The sequence below is a fragment of the Brassica rapa genome, chromosome A04 (assembly GCF_000309985.2).
Source record: "Brassica rapa cultivar Chiifu-401-42 chromosome A04, CAAS_Brap_v3.01, whole genome shotgun sequence".
Classification (NCBI taxonomy): Eukaryota; Viridiplantae; Streptophyta; class Magnoliopsida; order Brassicales; family Brassicaceae; genus Brassica; species Brassica rapa.
In genome coordinates this window covers 983,143-1,005,681 of record NC_024798.2, presented here as the reverse complement: position 1 = coordinate 1,005,681, position 22,539 = coordinate 983,143, and the positions used below count along the sequence as shown (strand labels likewise).

Below are 22,539 nucleotides of genomic sequence, written 5' to 3'. Positions count from 1 at the left end.
CTTTAGTCCAGTTTATCTAAGCAATCATAAGACTTGGTTTAGTGTTTTACTACTCAGCATGGATAAAAACGAGGATTTTCACGTGTTATTTGTATGGAAGTTCGCACTTCTCCAGTTTATAGATTGGACCAACAAAAGAACCAAGTATGCATGCTTATTAAACAAACAATATTCGTTTGTATATTTTTGTTTGATCTTAAACAAGTCAGTTTTTGGACCTTTATACAAAATATTTGACAGAGATGAATATATATATTCAGTTATGTGTTTTATAATATAAAAGCAAACAACAATCTACAGAAAAGCAATTAGTTTGCAAATTCGTGGGAGACATTTCATATTTTCTTCGGGGTTAGATTGGTAGTTGAAGTGCCAAGTTGATGATTTATAGATTGGTCCAAATTCTATCGGGTTGAAAGTAATGTGGATAAGTAGTGGCTGTAACAATCAATGAATTTTTCTTCTCCAAAGGCATATATACCAGGTTAGATGTACGACCTGTTAACCTATTCCTTTTTTACTTCGTAACCAAACCAAACTAAACCGAAAAATGTCTTTCAGTCATCTAAAAAACTAGACAAGGTAATGCAACTTTTTGTTTTGGTTAAAGTAAAACATGATTTTGGTTAGTTTTGATAATTATAAAATCAGATTTAATTGGTCTGTCAAAACAAAAAAAGAATCTGATTTGATTGAATATTTGCTAAACATGGAATACAATAGCGTATACAAAATGGTTCAATCACGAACGAGCAGGTGAAGAATAACAAGTGTGTCTATTCAAAAAAAAAAGAAAAAGAATAACAAGTGTAAATGTAGAATAGTGGACAAAGCTTGTCAAAAAATGATGAACACACCTTTAAAACATGGGCTTTGACTCATTCACAGCTCAACGGCCCAATAGGCATATCTCCCTTGAGTATCCTTTTAAGTTCTATCTCAGTTATGTTTATGATTGGATTGTTGTAATTACCAATTAATTTGTAATGGGGAGATGGTAGACTACATTTAACAGATTTATTTGATCACCAATTGTATTTACCAGCTCAACAAAACAGAGTAAGCTATACTGATGATATATTATTATGGTACACTATTAAGAGTAGTATTTTGATGCACACCATATATACTTCCATCTGAGTTCTTCTACCAAGATGTGTATCGATGACTCCTAAAATATGTAAGTGTTTCTTAATTTATTTGTAGGGCTCTATGGGGTTGTAACATGTCTGGCAATTCTCTAGGCTCTAGCGGTATGCATGTATGTATTTTAACGCAATATCTTCATATATCCTTCTTACTTACAAAGGGTTTGGTTCTTGAGTTCCAAGGAATCGATCCTCACTCCAAACTTCAATAACTGCTTGAATTCAAGAACTTGATCCATCTGAACGCTTGTCATAGACCTTGCCTATATATCTCTCCAGTTGTCTAATCCTAAAATATCTTGACTTGGTATGACTCTTTTCTCTTTGGTTTCCTTGTTTTGCAAGTTTCTGCTTAGCTTCTTGATGAGTGCAGTGACTATAATGTTGCTTGCTTTGTAGAGGCTTCATGGTCACCCAAAGATGGTGTAAAACGCAAGATCACCTTTGCCATATAGAGTATGTGGAGACAAAGTAACGCCTGGGCGTGACCAAGAGAGAAGCAAGAAAAAGCTGAAACCGAGTTTGCAACATAGATCTTAACGAATGCAATAATTTCCAAGAAGCTCACTCTACGGTTAGATGGATAACAAATCGCTCTTTTGTTGATGTGAAAATGGGTCAAGTACCAACTTAAAAAGACGTTACATGAACTACTACTATTCGATTGAAAAATTCATTCGGTCTTGGTCAAGAATCTATTCTATTAAAAGAGAAGTCATGACTCTTTTAATGTGTGATTTTTTAAAAATGGACCACCACTAGAAATCCTTAACAATTTAATTTGACCTATCATTAATATAACTAATTAATTTAATGATACCCCCATAATATAAACATCCATCGAGGTTTATGTACCTTTATATTCATATTCACCAAATAGAACGTGCATTGTCATACTCATATAAAAATGTAATGAACATTGTCGTATAATTTTATCTTTGAAAGTTGATCTAGAGTCATATATTGCAACTGATAAACATTTTCATAGTTTTTGATCTTGATCTAGAGTCATATAATTCATGTCTCTGTCATTTTCCTTAGTTTACACATTCAAATAAAGTTTACACTATGTACATGTAGAGAGTAACATCCATGATTTATAGTGGCACTATGTACATATTTGTACCAAAATTTGATCGGTTCATATTTCAACAATGATGTGTTAAACTTCGTTTACCATTGATATGCAGAAATTTCTTCCATATATTCATGCATATTGCTCAATTCATATATTTCTGAAAATTGAAAACATTATTTTTAAATGTCGTTAGCCTTGAATTACAATATTGCTATCTTTGACATGAGAAATATCATCACTTTCTAAACCAAACACAGTAAGCATTTGGAGAAGATGAAGATGGTGAATTACATGAAAATTAAAAATCTAATATATTCTGGTCATAAGATATGGGAATCTTTAGTTTTCAAAGAAAAAAATTATATCGTACATATAAAAGTCCAATAACTACAAACCATAAATATCGCAATAATATCCATATTTTATAAAACTAAAATGTTGAAAGTAAATAAAATCTGTTCAAATCTAACACAAATATCGTAAAGGATATATACTCTCATTTACCGAATTTTCAAGTTGGTAAGTAACTAATACAAAATGTTTATATTTCACGTATAGTAATATTTTTTTCAATTGCATTAAATGTGAATATATTCCTAGATTTAAAATAAAATTATCCTTATTACTTATAATTTTTAATAGGGTATTTATTTGTAAATATTTTATGTAAATAATATACGAGTTAAATATAAAATAGTTAACATATTTATTGAAATAAATCTATTTTAATTCTCCTAATATTCAAATTCAAACAAAAAATAAATATATAATAACAAGTTATAATACAATTGACGGTGTGAATTGGATCTAGCATGATAAAAATGTAAACTATAAAATTATAAAAAATTAAAAATCATATGTAAATTTAAAAATATGGTTAATGTGTATAGATATACTATTAATGATGTAAAAACAAAATTTCAACATATATATATATATGTCAAAATAAACATCCGCACGGTTGTGCGGGTCAATATCTAGTTAAATAAATTAAAGTTGTTTCTATTCCGGTTAAAAAGCTAAAAATTCTCCACTATAACATGATGAGAATATGTATGTGATGGAATCGATCTTGCGAACATATACTAATCGAAAGGACATGATTAAAACGGGACCCTCATTGCACAAAAGAAGTCTCAAGAAAATGGCACCCAAAAACACAAACCTTCTTTAATCATGTCTAAATCATTTCACGCAATACTCTATTGTTTATTCAAATAATAAACCAAATTCTTTCATCCAATTTGTCGAGTTTTTGGTATTGATTCGTTACAACTTACTTACAAGCGAATGTTTATATGCCAATTGACATGTCATAATTAAGATTATCGAGTTCTAAGCTTATCTTGGTTTGCATTATCCGTTCTAGACATATCCACATATATCTTAGAGACCCAAACCATTAATACAAAATAATGTTAAAAATCGCTATATATATACAGTAATTAACTAGACGTTTTATATGAGATTAGTGTAGGTTAGACACTGCCTAGACCGAGATTCTTAAAAATTGTTATAGAAAAATTGTTTTGAATATGACAAATTTACGGTTTAGCCGCCTATACCAGTTTTTGAAACTGGGGATAATAAATTAAAGTTAAACACTAGGAATATACAATAAAAGCAAGAACCATTTGAAAACAATCACAAAGAACATCAAAAAGAATAAAAGTATGAGAATGCTCTTTCTCTTCTCTCTCTTGTTCTTCCTCTTCTTCCACTCATCATCCTCCTCAAGATCATCATCAGAATCTCACATCTTCATCTACGGTGGATGTTCACCGGAAAAATACACACCAAACACTCCTTTTGAATCAAACCGCGACACTTTCCTCTCCTCCGTCGTCACTTCCTCCTCCGAAGCCTCTTTCAACAGCCTCGCCGTCGGCAACGACTCTTCCTCCTCCTCCTCCTCGTCAGCCGCTGTCTTCGGTCTTTATCAATGCCGCGAAGATCTCCGACACTCTGACTGCTCAAAATGTATCCAAAACTCCGTCGACCAAATCACTCTCCTATGTCCTTACTCTTACGGTGCTTCTCTCCAGCTCGAAGGCTGTTTCTTACGCTACGAGACAAACGACTTTCTTGGGAGACAAGACACGAGTCTTAGGTACAAGAAGTGTAGTACCAAGAGCGTTGAGAATGACTATGACTTCTTTAAACGGAGAGACGATGTGTTGTCGGATCTTGAGTCGACTCAACTAGGTTACAAAGTGAGCCGGTCCGGTTTGGTGGAAGGTTATGCTCAGTGTGTTGGTGACTTGAGTCCTAGTGATTGTACGGCTTGTCTGGCGGAATCTGTTGGGAAGTTAAAGAATCTTTGTGGCTCTGCGGTTGCAGCTGAGGTTTACTTGGCTCAGTGCTATGCTCATTACTGGGGTTCTGGTTACTATGACTTCTCTTCAGGTCGGTCCATAAATTCAATTTCTTCATTACATAACATATTTTATCGTTTACATCTCACACCCCCACATGACAGAGGCATGCACACTAATTAAAACATGGATTTTAACACCCTTTTTTTTTTCTTCTGTACAATTTAGACATGAATGCACTCTAATTTAAATTTGAATTATGACATATTTACGTATTAACTGCGTAATGAGTTTATTGGTTATTTTTTCATGAACTATACTTTAGTGCCATGATTATTACAATTTGTAATAAATTTAATTTAAATGTGTGAGAATATGACTTAGTTTGAAAACACGCCGCTCGCAAAATCACGAGTCTAGTTGCTTCGTTGCACGAGAAAGCTGAAGAAATCATAACTTTTTTAATCTTTCTTTGTTCAAAGACACCATTAATCTTTTGAATAATTCGTTGGAAAATTCGAGCATCATGATTATAATATGATTGGTCAGAAAAGAATGTTGTTTGCAAAATATTATATAACTATACTAATATAATATTCTTTTCTTTATAGGCATAGCCACCCATGTCCACAATTCCAACTTTATTGTATATATTCTTTATAGCTTGATCGATATCACACAGTAGAAAGGTCATAACATCTTAGATATTCTAATTCTTAGCTTGATACTATGGTCTTATCCTATGTCTTATCCTATGTTCTTTTGTCACATTATAAGATCTTTCTAAACTAATCTTACTTTCGTAATATAAGATCCAACAAACGGAGATAACGTGGGTAAATCAATTGCGATCATCGTAGGAGTCATTGCTGGATTCGCAATTCTTGTTATCCTCCTCTCCCTCTGCAGAAACAACACGCGTAAGTATACTTGCCTTCCCACATGATAAACTTAAATCACCCATTTTTATTAAGATTCGAATTTAATTGAGTGTTTAAGAATTATCATAATCTTATGTTTTACGATGCTGATTTGCAGATTGATATAAAGAAGACACGATTCGAGATAAAAGATTCAAGTGGGACTTTTTTTTTAATTCGCTTATGCTGTAGGAACATATCCGTTACCTTGTTGATTATTTTTGGTTGATCAAAAGGAAGAAAAAAACTCGAAGTGGCCAACATAGTCTCTCATCTAGCTATGATGTATAATTAATAATTTGATTAGTGACCCGTAGTGTCTGCCTTGAAAGATGATAGCTTTATTCCATAAAATAGTTATAGGCTTACATACCCACTTTCCTTTAGCAGGCGCAATTATTCGATACTCATCATACTTAAGACCATAAAATATAAGTATACTTTAGACTAACGTGATCGTCTTGAGAGTATCTTTAGACTTTAAAGGTTCTGCTGAGGAAAAAGACCTACAAGCTTTATCCAACCTGTGGTTCGTGTTAATACGATTAGGGTCTATCGGTTCTTACTTCTTACGTCGCACCATTTTTTTTTCTCAACATCAAATTTAGTCAGAAGGTTTTGACCACAAAGACAATGATTTGATCTAGTATACCTCATGAAAACTCAAAAGTTATCTGTACTTTCTAATCTACCACTATTGTACTCTTACACCATAATAAGAACAAATTCCTTATACCACAACAAGTAAAAAAAATCTAAGTGGTAGTAATTTAATTGTAATTTTTTTTGGGTTCAGCGTATATTCATTTAAATTTTGAGTTAGATTCTCGATAGAAACTAAATTATTATTATTTGGTTAGTCTGGATTTGAACTTCGGTCTAAGTGATTAACAATTATGTACGGTAATAGACAATTGATCCACTCCCTAATATTAGTCGAAAACCTTAATATTATTCGAAAAGTACTACAAACGCTTTCGCGCTAATCCAATGTGCGGAGTAAATGGGTTTTACCGACGCATGGTGTATCAAAAAGAAAGGAAAAACAAGTAAAAAGAATCACCTCTTCTTATACCCACACAATTTCAAAAGCGTTCATAACTTATTTTGAATGTTACATCATAATACATTTAAATTTACTAAATTTCATCACCTTGGAAACGAAACAAAAGAAAAATATAGTACTCAAAATCACTCAAGGACAATGCATGCATATGCTTACTCAATCAGAAGCCAGAGGAATCGACCAGAGCTGAGTAAGACGCATTCTCGTCCGAAGCCGTCATGGTCTTAGTCACCGTTCTGCTTCTGGTCCTGAACACTACTCCATGCTCTAAACCAGCCAATTCACACAACTCCAACTTCTGAGATTGGGTTAGTTCCATGCCAGCTTCCCAACAAGGCGTAGTTATCACATCTTTCACTCTCTCAATCTTGTCCTCTGTTACTAAGGTTTTGTTTCGAACGAGCGCAAGACAGGCTTCTTCAGCCGCCTTCTCTCGAATCTGGACCACGTGAAAAACAAAAGAAGTCATGTGATGTAACCAAGATAATTTTTTTCTAAACAGAGTTTGAAATGGAGAGTAAGTGAGACATGAACCTTTGGGTATCGGTGAGCAAGGAATGATAGAAGCTGAGAGAAGGCTTGTTTGCTGACGGGCTCCGAGACTGATGCAATATACCCAAGTATTACAACGCCTGCCTCTAACTTTGCGAATATCTTTGAGGCTCTGAGTTCGATGGCTAACGCATCCACTACTCCCTTATAGAAACTCAGCGTATAAGCCTGCAATAAATGACGGATAAGATTTTTGTGAAACGAGTTTAAGGATCAACATAGTCCAAAGACGTGAAACTCTAAAAACCAACCTCTTCATTCTGAAACATCTTTTCATCCAAGAGCTCCTCGATTGTCTGTGTAAAAACAACAGTTTTAAACAGAACCACATAGAAGGCTAAGAAGAAGCTAGAGGGTAATGTATAAGGTAGCGTATCTACCTTTAGACAGGGTACAATAGCTCGGTCACATTTCTTGTACTCTTGAAGTATCCAGAGGATGTCGTCGCACATTGCAGACTCTCTTGCTCGTTGTTCATTAGCTCCACCTTCCCCCAGATACTGCAGCAATGCAGAGAATGAAGCCTCTTTAAGTGATTTTTGTAATCCTCCAGCCGAGATTACTAATCCAGACATCACCCCTTTGCTGTAACAAGGGAAGGCTAACAGCTGAACGAAACGTGGGAAAGAGAAAGTCGGCACCTACAAAAGGATATACAATAAGTCACTGTGTCAGATAAAACCCTTTGAAACCGAAAAAGCAACCAAAGGCTTACCGCCCATCGTAGGCCTTCTTGGTTGGGAATAATCTCTTCCAGTTTTTCTCTATAAGGTATGAAAGGGACAGTTACTGTTACGTGATACAGAATCCTTTGAAGAGCTTTCGCAGCTGTTTCTCTCAACTTATCCATTTTCTCCACACCTTGCTTCAAAATACCTCCAATCAAACGGTTTGCGAGGTTTGAATCAAAAAGCGAGGATGAATCATTGGTATGATCTCCGGCTTTCTTACAGAGAATGTATGTACATTTCTCAAGTCCATGGATTGCAGCTTCACGAACCCAAGAACCTACATCACCTCTGTTATCAACTGAATAGTCATCAAGAGCTTTCAGTAAAGTATCCATCACTTCAGTCTTGATAAGAATAAAAAGAGACAGGTCATCGTTTTCAGGATCACTAGCTCTTCGCTGAGTAAGACTCTCACACACGGACGTGAGTCCTTTTACAGCATTCATGCGTGCCTCAGCATCTCTATCTTCAGGATTCGCCTGCTTCGAGAGAAAACAAAATCATTCATCGAAGTCACAAATTCATATTGTTTTTTGAAGATTGGGGACTGATGTACTAGAGTCGCATGTTGTCTTCGTTACCTCTATCATACAGGCACCGCAGAGCTTCAACAGTACATCCTTCCATTTTGCAATCAATAGTTCATACGGCAAAACACCTAGTGCAAGTGCAGAACCTCTCCGAACAGCTACGTTTGGGTCCGTTAGATGTTTCAGGTGTTTTGATATTAAATCAGCAGCTTTCTTATCATTGCCAATTAGATAGGATTGCACAAGCTGTTGAACAGCACTGACAGCTGCATTCTGAATAATAAGTGAAACTTGTCAACAGGATAAAATAAATAAATAACTTGATGACAATTAGAAAGATAGATACCTGTATCTGAGAATTGGGATGTCCTAGATTCACAGTGAGGGTATCAAGCAGGATCCGTTCGGTTCTCTCAGATAATGCCACATGCGATGACGAGATACACTCGATAAACCGTGAGACAGCCAGCCGCATTATTTCTCCCCCTTTTCCACGGTAAAGGCGTGCTTTCTCAATGGCAGGGACAATGCCAGCAATACGCTTATGGCTATCTGTAAAAATTAAGTGCACCAGGAACACTTAAGCTACGAGGTAATGATACAACCCATCTAACTTATTAATTTTCACCTCCCATAGAAAATGAACCTCGAACGTGGGTGAAGACCGTTTGAAATCTACGATGATAAGGTCTAGATTCCAAGACGGTTCCCATATTACTAAAAATGAATTGTACTTGCATATGTAAAGATCTGTGTTTTAAAAGGCGATCGCCTTTTGCGCCAAGGCGCAAGGCGCACCGTGGCGATGGTCCCAGCGCCTCAGTCCTCTAAGGCGAGCCCTAGTTCCTCAAGGCGCTCGCCATGGTGCGCCATTGGCTTAAATATAAGCGCCTTGGTTCAAAGGCGCGCGTTTCCGTTAAAACACTACTTTGACGGAACCCTTAAAACATCTTGGAACTCTATCACTACTTTCTCGACCATTTAAATATCCTTAAAACATAATGCTTAGATCTTCAGAGTTTTAGGTTTTGTTGGATTTGATCAATTGAATTTAGTTTTTTTTTTGTTTCAAGTTCTTTGTTTTGGTGTTTTGGGGTTTATATATGTGTACATAGCTGACTATATTAGTGTGCATGACTAACTTGTTGCTGACTATATTAGTGTGTATAAATAAGACAGTTTGGTATAGCTGACTGTACTAGTGTTATATACGAGTCTACTCTATAACTATCCTCTGTATGTAACCATAGAAATAGTTACACGTCTGTAGCTAACACATACACTTCTAAGTTCTAACCTAAGAACATCTATCAATGCATATATAAGTTCTCTAAAGCTGTATATAACTAAACCACGTTTGAAAGCATTCTAACCATAAGGCGAGCGCCTTGTAGCGCCATGGCGCAAGGCGCATGGCTCCAACCTCCTCGCCTTAGAGCGCCATGCGCCATTTAAAACACAGGTAAAGATGCCAGAAAAATCAAAGCTGAAAAAGCGGTGGTACCAACCAGCAGAAAGGACATAGCCACACTGGTGCACAGCTAACACAACCTCTCCAGCTGCCAATGTGGCACCATGGCGCATGCACAAATCAGTTGAAAGGGTACAAGGAATCAGTTTCTCCAGCACATAGTTGACGAAGTACTCAGGCTCGTACTTAACAAGAGCAGCAAGGGCTTTTGCAGCGAGTTCTCTCAAGCTTTTATCCTGAAATCATAAGATTGAATAATGATCATATTATGGAAGATACAACTAGGAACAATGATTTGGGACAATATCAAACAAAGCCATACCCAGTGGCAGATCTTGTTGTATAGCAATTCATCTACAAAAGGATAGAGATATCCTTCATACTGAGCAATGGAAACAGCAACCTGAAGGTAAGAGTTCACCCGAGACGAAAGGGAAAAATAGTCAGCTATGTTCACTATGTCAATCCCATGAGGGTAGTTTCCTTGCCTTCCAACATTCTCTTGGAAAGCAGCGGCAGCAGCCCTTCTACAGTTCACCTAGTAAAATAAATAAAAAAACTTTATGCAATGACGATAGAGGAGATCTACAAAAACACAATTCTTCAACAATCAGGAAACGGCAAATAAACAAATTATAGTTAAAAGAGTCATTAATACCTCTCTATCAAAGGAACCCACTATCAATAAATCTGGAGCAAGCTGATACAGCACGTTTTTCATATCTTTGTGGTAATAGGCACGCCCAAATGCCCAGCAAACATAAGCCGCTGCATCACGCACATGAGATCCAACACTGTGCGGACCTCTCCGGACATCATAATGGAGTGCCTGTACATGATTTTTAGATGTAAATCCATAGAGCTTCTGCATATTTGCGTGAGTGATGTTGCTTTGTACGCGTTGACTAGAAAATTAAGTAATCATGTGCACTGTATATAGTACGACCTTCACAATAATTGGGACAACTTGTGGGAAACTTCTGGGCAACAGCAACCCTCTACGAGCCAGTTCGGCTAAAGCCAAACAACCCCCATGCCATGAACCATCTCCCTGAAGATCATGAAAATCACAATAGTAGTCAGCTACGTAATGCCTTCTGTATGCAAGCCATGCTGCCAGATGTAAGTGATGAGTACCTCTCCTGGTGAAAACAGCTCCAATACAGATGACAGAACCTCTTCGGAAAGAACAGATGTTAGCCGTGAAGATACACGACCTATACCCTTTGCAGCAGACCAACGAACCACCGTATCCTACACGGTTCAGAAAACAGTAAATACTAGTAACATGTGAGATTGTCCGGTTGCCAGTTGCCAGCTAAAAGATATTTATAGCTGTCAAATTATCATGTGGCCATCTAGTTGTACAAGTTGGGATACCACCTCTAGTTATCAGCGTAACAGTAGTATTTAACCAACAAAAACATACCGTGTCCCTCAGACCAGAGAGTAGCATTTCAATTATCTCTTCTAAGATTTCAGGAACATCCATATCTTCATCCTCTTGGTCATCCGTACATTCTGGTTGTGAGACGGCAGCACCAGCATGATCAGGCGCCAATCTCTGGGTCGGACCCGTAGATATATTTTCAGAAAGGGAGGCGGTTCGAGCCTGCATGGTAATTTTATAAACAAGCTTCAGATAACTAAATTGAGGACAAGATTATGTCAATTACGGTATAAACAGAAAATCTATTAAAACCCCAGTTGCTATTTGCAATTCTATTATACATGCTAAAAGGTACGTACCACATATCGCCAGGAAGGTAAGCGATGAGGAAGACAAACAAGCCCTATCCTCTGAGTTAACTTGATCAAATACTTGCGAAGCAGAGGACTTCTAGTTGCTGCACTGGATTTGCTTAGCACGGTCACATTATTCAAAACAGTAGGAAGCACATCCAGCAACAGTTTCCGGCTAGCAGTCTGCCAATGATAGTAGACATATAAGATCCAGATGAAAAATACGAGAAAACTTAAGAAATCATATTATCAAAAGAATAAAAACCAGCAATAGTTCCTACAAGATCAAAACATTCAAATCAAATCCGATATTTACTTTCCTGACATATATAGGTCTTTTAGCCATGAAAGGACATCTATATATGTCTAACGTGTTCAGTATGGAGCATTACTGAAAGCAAAGTAGACAACTACAAAGTTACAAAAAAAGAAAGAAACCTTAAAAATAGCAGCCAGAGCCTCCATCACACCAAGCAAGCGAAAGTGGTTCACCACACTATCTTCCTTAGAAGATAAAACTTCATCTGTCCACTCAACAAAACTGAAACAAAACAAGAAATCAGTTTATAAACAATCTTATTGGTGAACTCAATCATTCAAAGCTAGCTACATCACTAATGTTGATCACTACATACCTTGTGAACGCCTTCCCCATATCGGGACGCGTCAAGAGCTTCGACAGCAGCAACCCCGATATCCTCCTCATCGGTCCAGAACTACAAAGATAATCCTTACAAAACCCCAAAATCTTCAACACAAGAGGAGCAATATCTCCCACACAAAAACTCTCATCCTCCGCAATACTCGTGTCAACCGAAGAAATATCAAACGGCACCAACACAAGGATCGAAAGCCACAAGAGAGTCACACATTTAGCCTCCATCTCCCCAGTGCTCTCCTGCCTCAACGAAGAACCAGAACTCGTGCTATGGCACTTCTCGAGAAGCAACACGGCGAGCTCAAGATCGGAGACTTGATGCGGAAAGAACTTAATTACAGATTTGTAACCGCACACAGTGACTAACGTGTAGATGATAATGCATATAGGCTTGATTATTTTTAGAATCTCATCGGATCTTGAATCCAGCTCAGATATTTTGGAGCGGATGATCAGCATCAGTGGAGAGACTATGCTCTCTAAGTAAGGCTCCACTAGTTGACCTTGCTCCTGGTACTTATCCATCTACATTACAACGAACACACGAGGAATCAACGATTCGATCGATTAGAGTAGATCAGTGAGAGGGAGCTTACGATGGATTGGATCTTCTGAACGGAGGAAGGAACGACGACGCGGCCGTTCGAGACGATGTCGTCGAGAAGGGATTTGACGAGATTCCATTCTTGTAGGAAGTATCTCTGTAGTACTCTCTCCTTCGAATCGTGCTCGTCGTCTTCTTCTTCTTCCTCTTCTAGTTTCACCGCATCCGCCTCGGTTTCGATTTTGGCCGGCGAGATTTGGTCTTCTGTAGCTGCCATTGCTCTCGCCGGAGATGAATAGGTTCGCCGACAATGTTCGCTCGGGACTGGGAATTAGGCGGGCGTTAAGCCTTTGAGAGCGATCCGTGCGAGAGTATACAGAATAGTGACGATGAGTTCGTTAAGCCCATTTAAGGCCCATAATGTTTTTTTGGACTGGCTCATGCATTTTTGAACCGGGCTTTTAATCACACTTGACCAATCAGTTACAGAATCCTAACCAGAGTTGATAGGTGTGGGTGGATAAACAATGGGTTTGAATGCTTGTTATCTTTGGAGGAACCAAAGTTGGTGAAACTAAATATTCCTTTACTTAATTCTCTCAGTATTTTAATTATATAAAGTTGGTAGAACCATCCTATAGAGAATTATTGAATTTATATGTTTAGATAATTTATCTATTAAACTGGAAAATTAATCAAAAATTTATAATTTAATATATTTTAACTTTAGTGGAGTGACTTCTTGGAACTACGTTAGGCGTTAGTCGGGTAGCAACTTCGGGCCTAGCGAGTTACCGAAAAATCAGGGAGTATTCGGAGATTACGCGGGGCCTAATTTTAAATATAATTTAATATATTTATAATATATTTAGCTAATTTTAAACATGATGACACATGTTCTTAGACATAATTATATAATTTTTTATATATAATTTTAATCTGCCTCTTTTCGATTCGTCAAACATCTAGATTATGGTGTGTTTGGTACAAAAAAATTTCTAAATGAAGTAATTATGTGTTTGTTTTGGGTTTGATAGTTAATTATAATTATTTAGTAATGAATAATTACACAAAAACTGTTAATAATGAGTAAAAAATAATCAACCGTGTTTCAACTTTGCACGGATGAAAAAAAAATTTAGGCTGTCTAAGCGAAAATTAGGCAGAAATTATACGGTTTACACGGAAATTAGGCGGTCTTACGTGGATCAACGCCTAACTACACCGATTTGGGCATATTCGCCGCAGTCAACCTCCAAACAACGCCTAGATAGCAAGTTTTTAAACAGGGCAATATGTACGACCAATACACACCTAAAAAATTTCATCATTTGAATTTAAAAAGAAATTACTAAACAGTTATAATTATTTTTAAACTAATTTTCAACTATCATGCCGAAAAATTGAAAGAATTTTTTTCTATCACACTTAGTTTTTATTATTCAATTTATTTTCCACAAATTCAACTAATTATTTACACATTATTTTTTTGACTAAAATTAAATGAAAAAAATATTCTATCATGGCGGAATATCCAAAGAGGAAATAAAAATTGTGGTAAGGCATAGAGGATCACTAAACTCTTAGCCTCAATCAACGGCCACGATAACACCCTTTGATGCAATTAAACGGTCAGATTTGATCTTCTTGTCTCTTACCGAACACGAAGAGATGTCGAATATTATATGATTGGCTTAAAAAAATATCCTCTCACTCATAAAGAGAAGTCTCTCTTTACATCTCTCCTTCACCACTAGCTTCCCTTTCTCTCCAACCATGGCTTCAACTTCCTCCCTCGCTCTCTCTCAAGCCCTCCTCGCTCGCGCCATCTCTCTCCATGGCTCCGACCAACGCATCTCCCTACCTTCATCTTTCTCACGCGCCTCCGCGTCCTCTCGCCGCCGCAACGCCGCGTCGATGACCAAACTCCGATCTATCCGCCCCCTCGTCCGCGCCGCGGCTGTCGAGACCCTCGAGACGAGCACCGATTCGTCTATTATCGACAAATCGGTTAACTCGATCAGGTTCCTGGCGATCGATGCGGTGGAGAAGGCCAAGTCGGGTCATCCCGGTCTTCCCATGGGATGTGCTCCCATGGCTCACATTCTCTACGATGAGGTCATGAGGTATAACCCCAAGAACCCTTACTGGTTTAACCGTGACCGGTTCGTTCTCTCTGCTGGTCATGGTTGTATGCTTCTCTACGCGTTGCTTCACCTCGCCGGATACGACAGCGTTTTGGTCAGTGATCTTAAAGATTCACTCTTTTTTATTTTAATTTCAATAAAGGAGTTGACTTTACTGATAAAGTGTTGGACTTTGTTGATTAGGAGGAGGATTTGAAGAGTTTCCGACAGTGGGGAAGCAAGACACCTGGACATCCTGAGAACTTCGAGACTCCTGGGATTGAAGTCACTACTGGTTTGAGACTTTTCTTTCTCTTTGGCTTGTGGGTTCTTTGAAATGAATAAGCTTTTTGATGTCTCTTATGTGTAGGTCCACTTGGACAAGGGATTGCGAATGCTGTTGGTTTAGCTCTTGCTGAGAAGCATTTAGCTGCTAGGTTCAACAAACCTGACGCTGAAGTTGTCGACCACTACACGTAACATTTTGAAAAATTATATCATCACTCATGTTTTGTTAATAGGCTCTGATTGTTTTGTATTTTGATTGTGTAGATATGTGATACTTGGAGATGGTTGTCAGATGGAGGGTATTTCAAACGAAGCAGCCTCTCTAGCTGGTCACTGGGGACTTGGGAAGCTCATTGCTTTCTACGATGACAATCACATTTCCATTGATGGAGACACTGAGATTGCGTTCACTGAGAATGTTGACCAGCGTTTCGAAGCGCTTGGATGGCATGTTATCTGGGTGAAGAATGGTAACACTGGGTATGATGAGATCCGTGCTGCTATTAAGGAAGCTAAAACGGTTACTGACAAGCCTACTTTGATTAAGGTATAGTAGCTATCAAACACTTGTTAGTTAAAACACCTTTGGTATTGGTTTATTTAACATCTTGCTTGTATCAGGTTACTACTACAATTGGTTATGGATCTCCAAACAAGGCGAACTCGTACAGTGTCCATGGAGCTGCACTTGGTGAGAAGGAAGTTGAGGCTACTAGAAACAACCTCGGATGGCCTTATGAGCCATTCCAAGTACCTGAGGAAGTTAAAAGGTAAGTAGTAACACTAAACAAAAGCTGTCTGTTTACAATTTGTGGCTATGGACTCACTCTTTGCTTTTTTTTCTTCTAGCCACTGGAGCCGTCATACCCCTGAAGGGAAAGCTCTTGAATCTGACTGGAATGCAACGTTTGCAGCGTATGAAAAGAAGTACCCAGAGGAAGCTGCAGAGTTGAAATCTATCATCACTGGTGAATTACCTGCTGGCTGGGAGAAGGCACTACCAGTAAGTAAAACTCTCTTTATCGATTACAGTCCCGTTGTATTCTAGATATGCAACATTTTTGCTAGTGCTGGGCTTTAGGGTTGGTTTGGGTAATTCGGGTTGGGATGTTTAGGAACCAGACATTTTCCGGTTCAGGCCGGGTTTCTATTTTTTTTTATAAAACCCGAAATAGAACCGAATTAAAAAAAATAGTTCGGATTTGGTTCGGATTTAAAGCTGAAAAAACCGAAAAAATCTCGAGAACCGAGTTAAACCCGGCAAAACCAAAAATAGTCAGATAATTCAGAGTTTTTTAATTTATAAATGATTAAATTATATTATATATGTAAAATAATAAATAATCAATATTTTTGTTATATTTGGAAGAGAAAAAGACCAAAATAGCACTAAATCAAGTTTTTGTTCCCAAACTAGCACTCAAGGTCAAAAGTCACAAAAATAGCACTTAAGGGGTGGGGTTTAGGGTTTAGAATTTAGGGTTTAGGGTTTAGAGTTTAGGTTTAGGGTTTAGAGTTGAGAAGTGAGGTTTTGGGGATAAGATTTCAAATTTTAAAAAATAAAAAAAATTAAATTTTTCAAAAGATAAAATGCTATTTTGGTCATTTTAGTTTTTGAGTGCTATTTTTGTGATATAAACTTAGAAATGTGCTATTTTGGAGATTTGCCCTGTTTGGAATGTTCGGGTACTTTTTGGTTCTCAGTTCTGGTTCGGTTTACGGGTTTTGGATAATATGACCAGGACTAATCTTTGCTTTTTATAAATGTGTAGACATACACACCCGAGTCTCCAGGCGACGCCACAAGAAACCTGTCACAGCAATGTCTTAACGCCATAGCCAAAGTTGTCCCCGGTTTCCTCGGTGGAAGTGCTGACCTCGCATCATCCAACATGACACTGCTCAAAGCCTCCGGTGACTTCCAAAAGGCCACACCCGAGGAAAGAAACCTTAGATTTGGCGTCAGGGAGCACGGAATGGGAGCCATCTGCAACGGCATAGCCCTCCACAGCCCCGGTCTCATCCCTTACTGTGCAACTTTCTTCGTCTTCACTGACTACATGAGAGGTGCCATGAGAATCTCAGCCTTGTCCGAAGCTGGGGTGATCTACGTGATGACTCATGACTCCATTGGTCTCGGAGAAGATGGGCCGACCCATCAGCCCATCGAGCACATCGCTAGCTTCCGCGCCATGCCCAACACGCTCATGTTCCGTCCCGCCGACGGAAACGAGACGGCCGGTGCGTACAAGATCGCTGTCACCAAGCGTAAGACGCCGTCTATCTTGGCTTTGTCTAGGCAAAAGCTTCCTCAGCTTCCGGGGACTTCCATCGAAGGAGTTGCCAAGGGTGGATACACGATCTCTGACGACTCTACTGGGAACAAACCTGATGTGATCTTGATTGGGACTGGCTCTGAGCTGGAGATCGCTGCGCAGGCTGCAGAGGTGATTAGGAAAGAAGGCAAGACCGTTAGAGTTGTGTCTTTTGTCTGCTGGGAGCTGTTTGATGAGCAGACGGATGAGTACAAGGAGAGTGTTTTGCCGTCTGGTGTGTCGGCTAGAGTTAGTATTGAAGCGGCTTCGACTTTTGGGTGGGGGAAGATTGTTGGAGGGAAAGGGAAGTCTATTGGTATTAACTCGTTTGGGGCTAGCGCACCGGCGCCTTTGCTCTACAAGGAGTTTGGTATCACTGTGGAAGCTGTCGTTGATGCGGCCAAGTCATTCTTCTAAGAGACTTAAAAGATCATCAGACTATCATCCTGTATAAGGGTTTGTGTCAACATTGTCTCATTATCTTAAAATAAATTGCAACAAGACGCATAGAGTTTCTTTCTTTCTTCTTTTGGTGGTTTTTCTTTTTGTAATTCGGACAACATAGGTTTTGGGTTTGGAAGAGAAACAAAGTATAAGACAATGTAAAACTCTCGTGTTTTGTTGTTATATGCTTGAATTTGCTTTCCAGCTTTCTCTTAGACCGACCGATATAAACAGACACAAGCATTGGTCAGTACATCTGAATTTTTGTGTGGACAAGAATAGTAACAGAGATTAAAAAGGTTCGGTTCTTCTTAATTCTTCTACATTAGGGCCCATCTTATCAGGAGATATCGAAAGAACGGTGAGCTTTCCACCTTGACATATCCAATTATCTATATCCTAAACCTAACTTAAAATAGAAGAAAGCTACGTTTATCGCTTTGTCAATTTGTTATCATGACAACAACACCAGTGACACCCACACTACTTTTGGTATCCACTGAGGAAAAATTACACAAGAATAAGCATATTCGGAGTTCACTTTAAGTTGATTGGGCTCTAGGCCCAGTAAAATAACATATAGGCCCAATTTGCAACTACCACGTATCAAAAGTATTCATTCAATTCAAAATTCGCATTGTTAAGTTGTAAACCCAACAAAAACTAAAAAAAAAAAACAGATACAAAATCCATCGTCATAGAAATAGAGTTGCAAATGCAGCAATCAAATTGTAGTTCATGAAGGACTTTGACAAGCTCTATGATTACTCAAGCCACAAGAGTGCTTGCGGTAGTTGACTCGCTGCAAAAAAAAAAGACAACAAATGAGAACAAAAACCAAAGATTATCATTGAAAATGTTTAAGAACAATCTTTCAGTTTTTAAAGAGTACTTACTACTTCCAGACGGGAGGGAGCTTCTTGGTCTTCTTGTAGTAACGAGCAAGACGGTGGATTCTGCTCTCAACAAGAATCAACCTGAACTTGGAGTCCTTGTCCTTCCTGTTCCTCTCAAGGTGCTTGCGGATAGCAACTGCTTTCTTGATCAGGTGGTACAGATCCTCAGGGATCTCAGGAGCAAGACCTTCACCAAAATTACAGTTCAACTCTTAGTTTCCTTTAACGTTTAAGTAAAGAAAGACTAAGGATAGAGAAAGTACCATGAGCTTTCAAGATTCTCAGAATCTTGTTTCCGGTAACACTCTTCACCTGAGGGATACCGTGAGAGTCACGAAGAATCACACCAATCTGAGACGGAGTCAAACCCTTCTTCGCAAACTTGCAAATGGATTCATCAACCTATTAATGCATCATAACAAAAACGTCATTACAAACTTCATATCATATCTTAGACTTCTTGTCCTAAGCCTAGGATCTTTGCTAGTGAATAATCTTAATACTTCTTGTCCTAAAACTAGGATTAATCATATTCTTACAGTTGCAATGTGTGAAATGAAGACATAAACTTAGAATATGGTAAACGAATCTTACATCCTGGGAGGTTGTCTTGAGCCAGCTCGGGGGTGAACGCTTGTACGGCAAAGCAGATGCTGAGATTCCCTTACTACACAACACAAAACACAGATACGCAGAATGTAAGAGAACCAGTTTTCAAACAGACGATACCATGAAGAAACAAAAAGAAGAACCCTTTGGAGTGGAGTCGCCCCATGCCGACGTTTGTTGCTGTCTGTTCTTCGTCCGGCTGCGACTGCGCTAAAGAAAACCCTAATCGGTCTCTGCGTTATATACCCTGTTATGGTTTGTGTGCCCTATCTCTTTTTTTTTTTTGGGCAAAATGTGCCCTATCTCATTTTCATTTTCATTTTCGTTCCAAAAGTACAAAGAGGCTCTGTTTATAAAGGCCCATTATAAGAGGGTTTAAGGCCCATATATGTACAAACTCCCATCTAGATAGTTCCGTTGTATATTTGAATATTTATCAAGGGTTCAAGAACATATGCTGGAGTTATAGATCAAAATTTGTCTTATTTTTGTATAACATAGCTCCATAAGCTAATAATATGATTTTCTGAATATTTGTTGCTACCAACTGATTTTGAGTTATTTTTTTTATAAAAGAACATTTAACCTCATGTATCTTTCACAAGAGAATCAAAGAATAAAACAAAGACAGTATTTTAAACTGATATTTGTTTTCTTTTTTTTTTTTTTTTTTTTGTCACCAACATTACAGACTCATATATACTCTGTGAACCAAGCCGGGAGATGTTGATCCATGTGAACGACGAAAAACGTTTGTTTCCTGACACTGCGTGCTAGGTTATCCGCCTTTGTATTTTGCGTTCTTGGTACATGTATAATCTCTGATCTTGTGAAACTTTCTTTCAAAGTCTTGATATCTTCCAGATAACTTGCAAAAGCTGGCCACTCTTCTGGTTCCGAAACCATCTTCACCAATTGAGAACAATCTGTTGCAAACGTAACCTGGTATTGACGTAGATTCCTCATACATTCCATAGCCCATAGAAGCGCCTCCATCTCTGCGTGCAAAGGAGTTAAAGAAGCCCTTACATTCCTTGCTCCCATTAAACCTTCAAAACCTTCTAAAGAACTGAATCAGCCCTGACCAGAGAGCCTATCCCCCTCTTTCCACGAACCATCTGTAAAACACCATCGTCCAGAAATTGGCGGCAAAGATGCTTGAACCTGTGTACCCACCGTTTGGTCCTTCAGAATCTGTGCCTCTGCCCATAGTGTGGATTCCGTTTCCGCCAGCTTAAGAGTGTCCCTAGGGTCTATCTCCAGATTACTAAAAACTTTATTATTTCGTCCTTTCCAAATGTACCACAATATCCAAGCAAAGTGATGATCCTCCATCGGTGGAGCAACTCTCCAGAAAAGGTGATCCATATTTGTAAATAAAGAATTTGTCGGGAAAATAGATGGATTTGTTGGTATCTTTGATAGCGCCCAAACCTGAATTGCTGGAGGACACTCAAAAAACACATGGTTAATTGACTCCTCATCCGCTCCATATCGTGCACAACATATATCTCATTGGATCCCTCGCTCCTGCAAATTCTTCTTAACCGCGACACACCCTGAAACCAATTGCCAAAGGAAATGTTTTATTTTTGGTGGGCATCTTATTTTCCAACAAAAAGCCTTTAACATATTAATCGTAGGTCCAATTAATTCTGGTAATTTTTCCCTATCCGGGTAAATCCTCTCTACTTGATAACCTGATTTAACCGTAAATTTCCCATTATTTGTAAAATGCCATCCTTCCCTATCTACCATCTGGGTTCTGCTCAGCGGTATACTCTCTATGATTTTCGCATCCTGTGGGTCTACCAAAGTCCGAATAACCTGCGAATTCCATTGTCGCGTAGTGGAATCAATAAGAGAATCCACTGTGAGGTCGGGGTACAAATTATGTTGATTTTTATTGGCTGGTCTCGGGCGAGTGGTTGGGATCCAAGGATCATTCCATACAGATATAGAAGATCCTGTCCCCACCCTTTTGATTAGTCCTTTGCTTACCAGAGATCTATCAGATACAATACTCCTCCAGCCATAGGACGGAGAGTATGATTGAATCGGTTCCAAAGGTGAGGCATTCCTATAATACCTACCCTTGAAAACTCGAGAAAATAAAGTGTTCGGTTTTTCTATTAGCCTCCACAGCTGCTTACCAAGCATAGCTGTATTGAAATCAGTGATATCCTTGAAACCTAGTCCCCCATCTTCCTTACTGACACATACTTTGTCCCATGATTTCCAATGTAATCCTCGTGTACTGCCCCCAGGACTCCACCAAAATTGTGCTACTGCACTTGTCAATTTTTTTGCTGTTGCCTTAGGCAAACGATAACAAGACATTGTATGATTCAGCAATGCCGTAATCACTAACTTGATGATCACTTCCTTTCCTCCTTTTGTAAAAAATTTAAAAGTCCATCCATTGACCCTATTATTTAGGCGATCCTGCACAAAGCTGAAGACTTGAATCTTGGAACCACCAAGATTTTCTGGTAATCCTAAATAAGATCCCATCCCTCCCAAATTCTGAATACCCAAAATATCTCTTAACTCCTGCTTGAGCGAATCTCCAATCTTATGTTCAAATTGAATTGAAGACTTTTCAAAATTTATTAATTGACCAGAAACCACCTCGTATTCCTTCAAAATCCTGAGAATAGTATGACATTCCTCTCTTTGAGCCTTGCAAAAGAACAAACTATCATCTGCAAAAAGCAAATGGGAGATGGATGGACATGCTCTAGCTACCTTAATCCCTGTTAACTGTTTCTCTCTCTACGCCTTCTTAATATTTGCAATCAGTGCCTCAGTGCACAAAATAAATAAATATGGGGATAATGGGTCACCCTGTCGTAAGCCTCTCTGTGGCACAATGAGACCTCTTGGGTCTCCATTTAGGAGAATCCTATATTGAACCGACGATATACACTCCATCATTAACTTAATCCAATGTTGATGAAAGCCCATTTTCTGCAGAAGTGCTTTAATAAATTCCCATTCTATCCTATCATAAGCTTTACTCATGTCCGTTTTAACCGCCATATACTTCCCTTGACACGCCTTATTAGTCCTCAATCCATGAAACATTTCCTGTGCGATAAGCAT

At 38.4% G+C, this 22,539-nt stretch overlaps 4 protein-coding genes across 4 annotated transcripts; 2 read left to right on the top strand and 2 right to left on the bottom strand.

The window, feature by feature from the left end:
• Positions 1–1,299: 1,299 nt before the first annotated feature.
• LOC103862866 (plasmodesmata-located protein 8) lies at positions 1,300–5,833 on the top strand. Its single transcript, XM_009140571.3, has 3 exons — positions 1,300–4,632; positions 5,354–5,461; positions 5,580–5,833. Exons 1-3 carry the CDS (start codon positions 3,900–3,902, stop codon positions 5,582–5,584), a joined length of 846 nt encoding a protein of 281 aa, XP_009138819.1. The 5' UTR covers positions 1,300–3,899; the 3' UTR covers positions 5,585–5,833.
• A 674-nt stretch (positions 5,834–6,507) lies between these two features.
• On the bottom strand, positions 6,508–13,107 carry LOC103862865 (tubulin-folding cofactor D). Its single transcript, XM_009140570.3, has 17 exons — positions 12,809–13,107; positions 12,190–12,737; positions 11,993–12,095; positions 11,561–11,737; positions 11,241–11,423; positions 10,949–11,065; positions 10,758–10,862; positions 10,470–10,640; positions 10,134–10,349; positions 9,849–10,047; positions 8,687–8,892; positions 8,392–8,613; positions 7,795–8,289; positions 7,460–7,720; positions 7,331–7,375; positions 7,062–7,247; positions 6,508–6,966 (listed from the first exon to the last, which is right to left on the bottom strand). Exons 1-17 carry the CDS (start codon positions 13,031–13,033, stop codon positions 6,688–6,690), a joined length of 3,738 nt encoding a protein of 1,245 aa, XP_009138818.1. The 5' UTR covers positions 13,034–13,107; the 3' UTR covers positions 6,508–6,687.
• Positions 13,108–14,474: 1,367 nt separating this feature from the next.
• Positions 14,475–18,135, top strand: LOC103862864 (transketolase-1, chloroplastic). The gene is made up of 7 exons (XM_009140569.3): positions 14,475–14,997; positions 15,087–15,177; positions 15,253–15,358; positions 15,435–15,717; positions 15,792–15,940; positions 16,020–16,173; positions 16,943–18,135. The coding sequence occupies exons 1-7, from the start codon at positions 14,533–14,535 to the stop codon at positions 17,900–17,902; spliced, it is 2,208 nt and encodes a 735-aa protein (XP_009138817.1). The 5' UTR covers positions 14,475–14,532; the 3' UTR covers positions 17,903–18,135.
• Positions 18,136–18,509: 374 nt separating this feature from the next.
• LOC103862863 (40S ribosomal protein S13-2) lies at positions 18,510–19,776 on the bottom strand. The gene is made up of 5 exons (XM_009140568.3): positions 19,578–19,776; positions 19,420–19,492; positions 19,089–19,227; positions 18,826–19,012; positions 18,510–18,731 (listed from the first exon to the last, which is right to left on the bottom strand). The coding sequence occupies exons 1-5, from the start codon at positions 19,598–19,600 to the stop codon at positions 18,698–18,700; spliced, it is 456 nt and encodes a 151-aa protein (XP_009138816.1). The 5' UTR covers positions 19,601–19,776; the 3' UTR covers positions 18,510–18,697.
• Positions 19,777–22,539: the final 2,763 nt, after the last annotated feature.

What these genes read in the sequence shown, in the direction of transcription:
- LOC103862866 (XM_009140571.3), top strand. Translation starts at nt 3,900, where the DNA reads ATGAGAATGCTCTTTCTCTTCTCTCTCTTGTTCTTCCTCTTCTTCCAC. An exon ending in TTACTATGACTTCTCTTCAG is followed by an intron (nt 4,633 to 5,353) that starts GTCGGTCCATAA and finishes TCGTAATATAAG; the next exon opens with ATCCAACAAACGGAGATAAC.
- LOC103862865 (XM_009140570.3), bottom strand. Translation starts at nt 13,033, where the DNA reads ATGGCAGCTACAGAAGACCAAATCTCGCCGGCCAAAATCGAAACCGAG. An exon ending in TACCTTCCTGGCGATATGTG is followed by an intron (nt 11,424 to 11,560) that starts GTACGTACCTTT and finishes ATTACCATGCAG; the next exon opens with GCTCGAACCGCCTCCCTTTC. An exon ending in TGGGTTCCTTTGATAGAGAG is followed by an intron (nt 10,350 to 10,469) that starts GTATTAATGACT and finishes TTATTTTACTAG; the next exon opens with GTGAACTGTAGAAGGGCTGC.
- LOC103862864 (XM_009140569.3), top strand. Translation starts at nt 14,533, where the DNA reads ATGGCTTCAACTTCCTCCCTCGCTCTCTCTCAAGCCCTCCTCGCTCGC. An exon ending in TGGGATTGAAGTCACTACTG is followed by an intron (nt 15,178 to 15,252) that starts GTTTGAGACTTT and finishes TCTTATGTGTAG; the next exon opens with GTCCACTTGGACAAGGGATT. An exon ending in GTACCTGAGGAAGTTAAAAG is followed by an intron (nt 15,941 to 16,019) that starts GTAAGTAGTAAC and finishes TTTTTCTTCTAG; the next exon opens with CCACTGGAGCCGTCATACCC.
- LOC103862863 (XM_009140568.3), bottom strand. Translation starts at nt 19,600, where the DNA reads ATGGGGCGACTCCACTCCAAAGG. An exon ending in GAGAATCTTGAAAGCTCATG is followed by an intron (nt 19,013 to 19,088) that starts GTACTTTCTCTA and finishes ATTTTGGTGAAG; the next exon opens with GTCTTGCTCCTGAGATCCCT. An exon ending in CTCCCTCCCGTCTGGAAGTA is followed by an intron (nt 18,732 to 18,825) that starts GTAAGTACTCTT and finishes TTTTTTTTGCAG; the next exon opens with CGAGTCAACTACCGCAAGCA.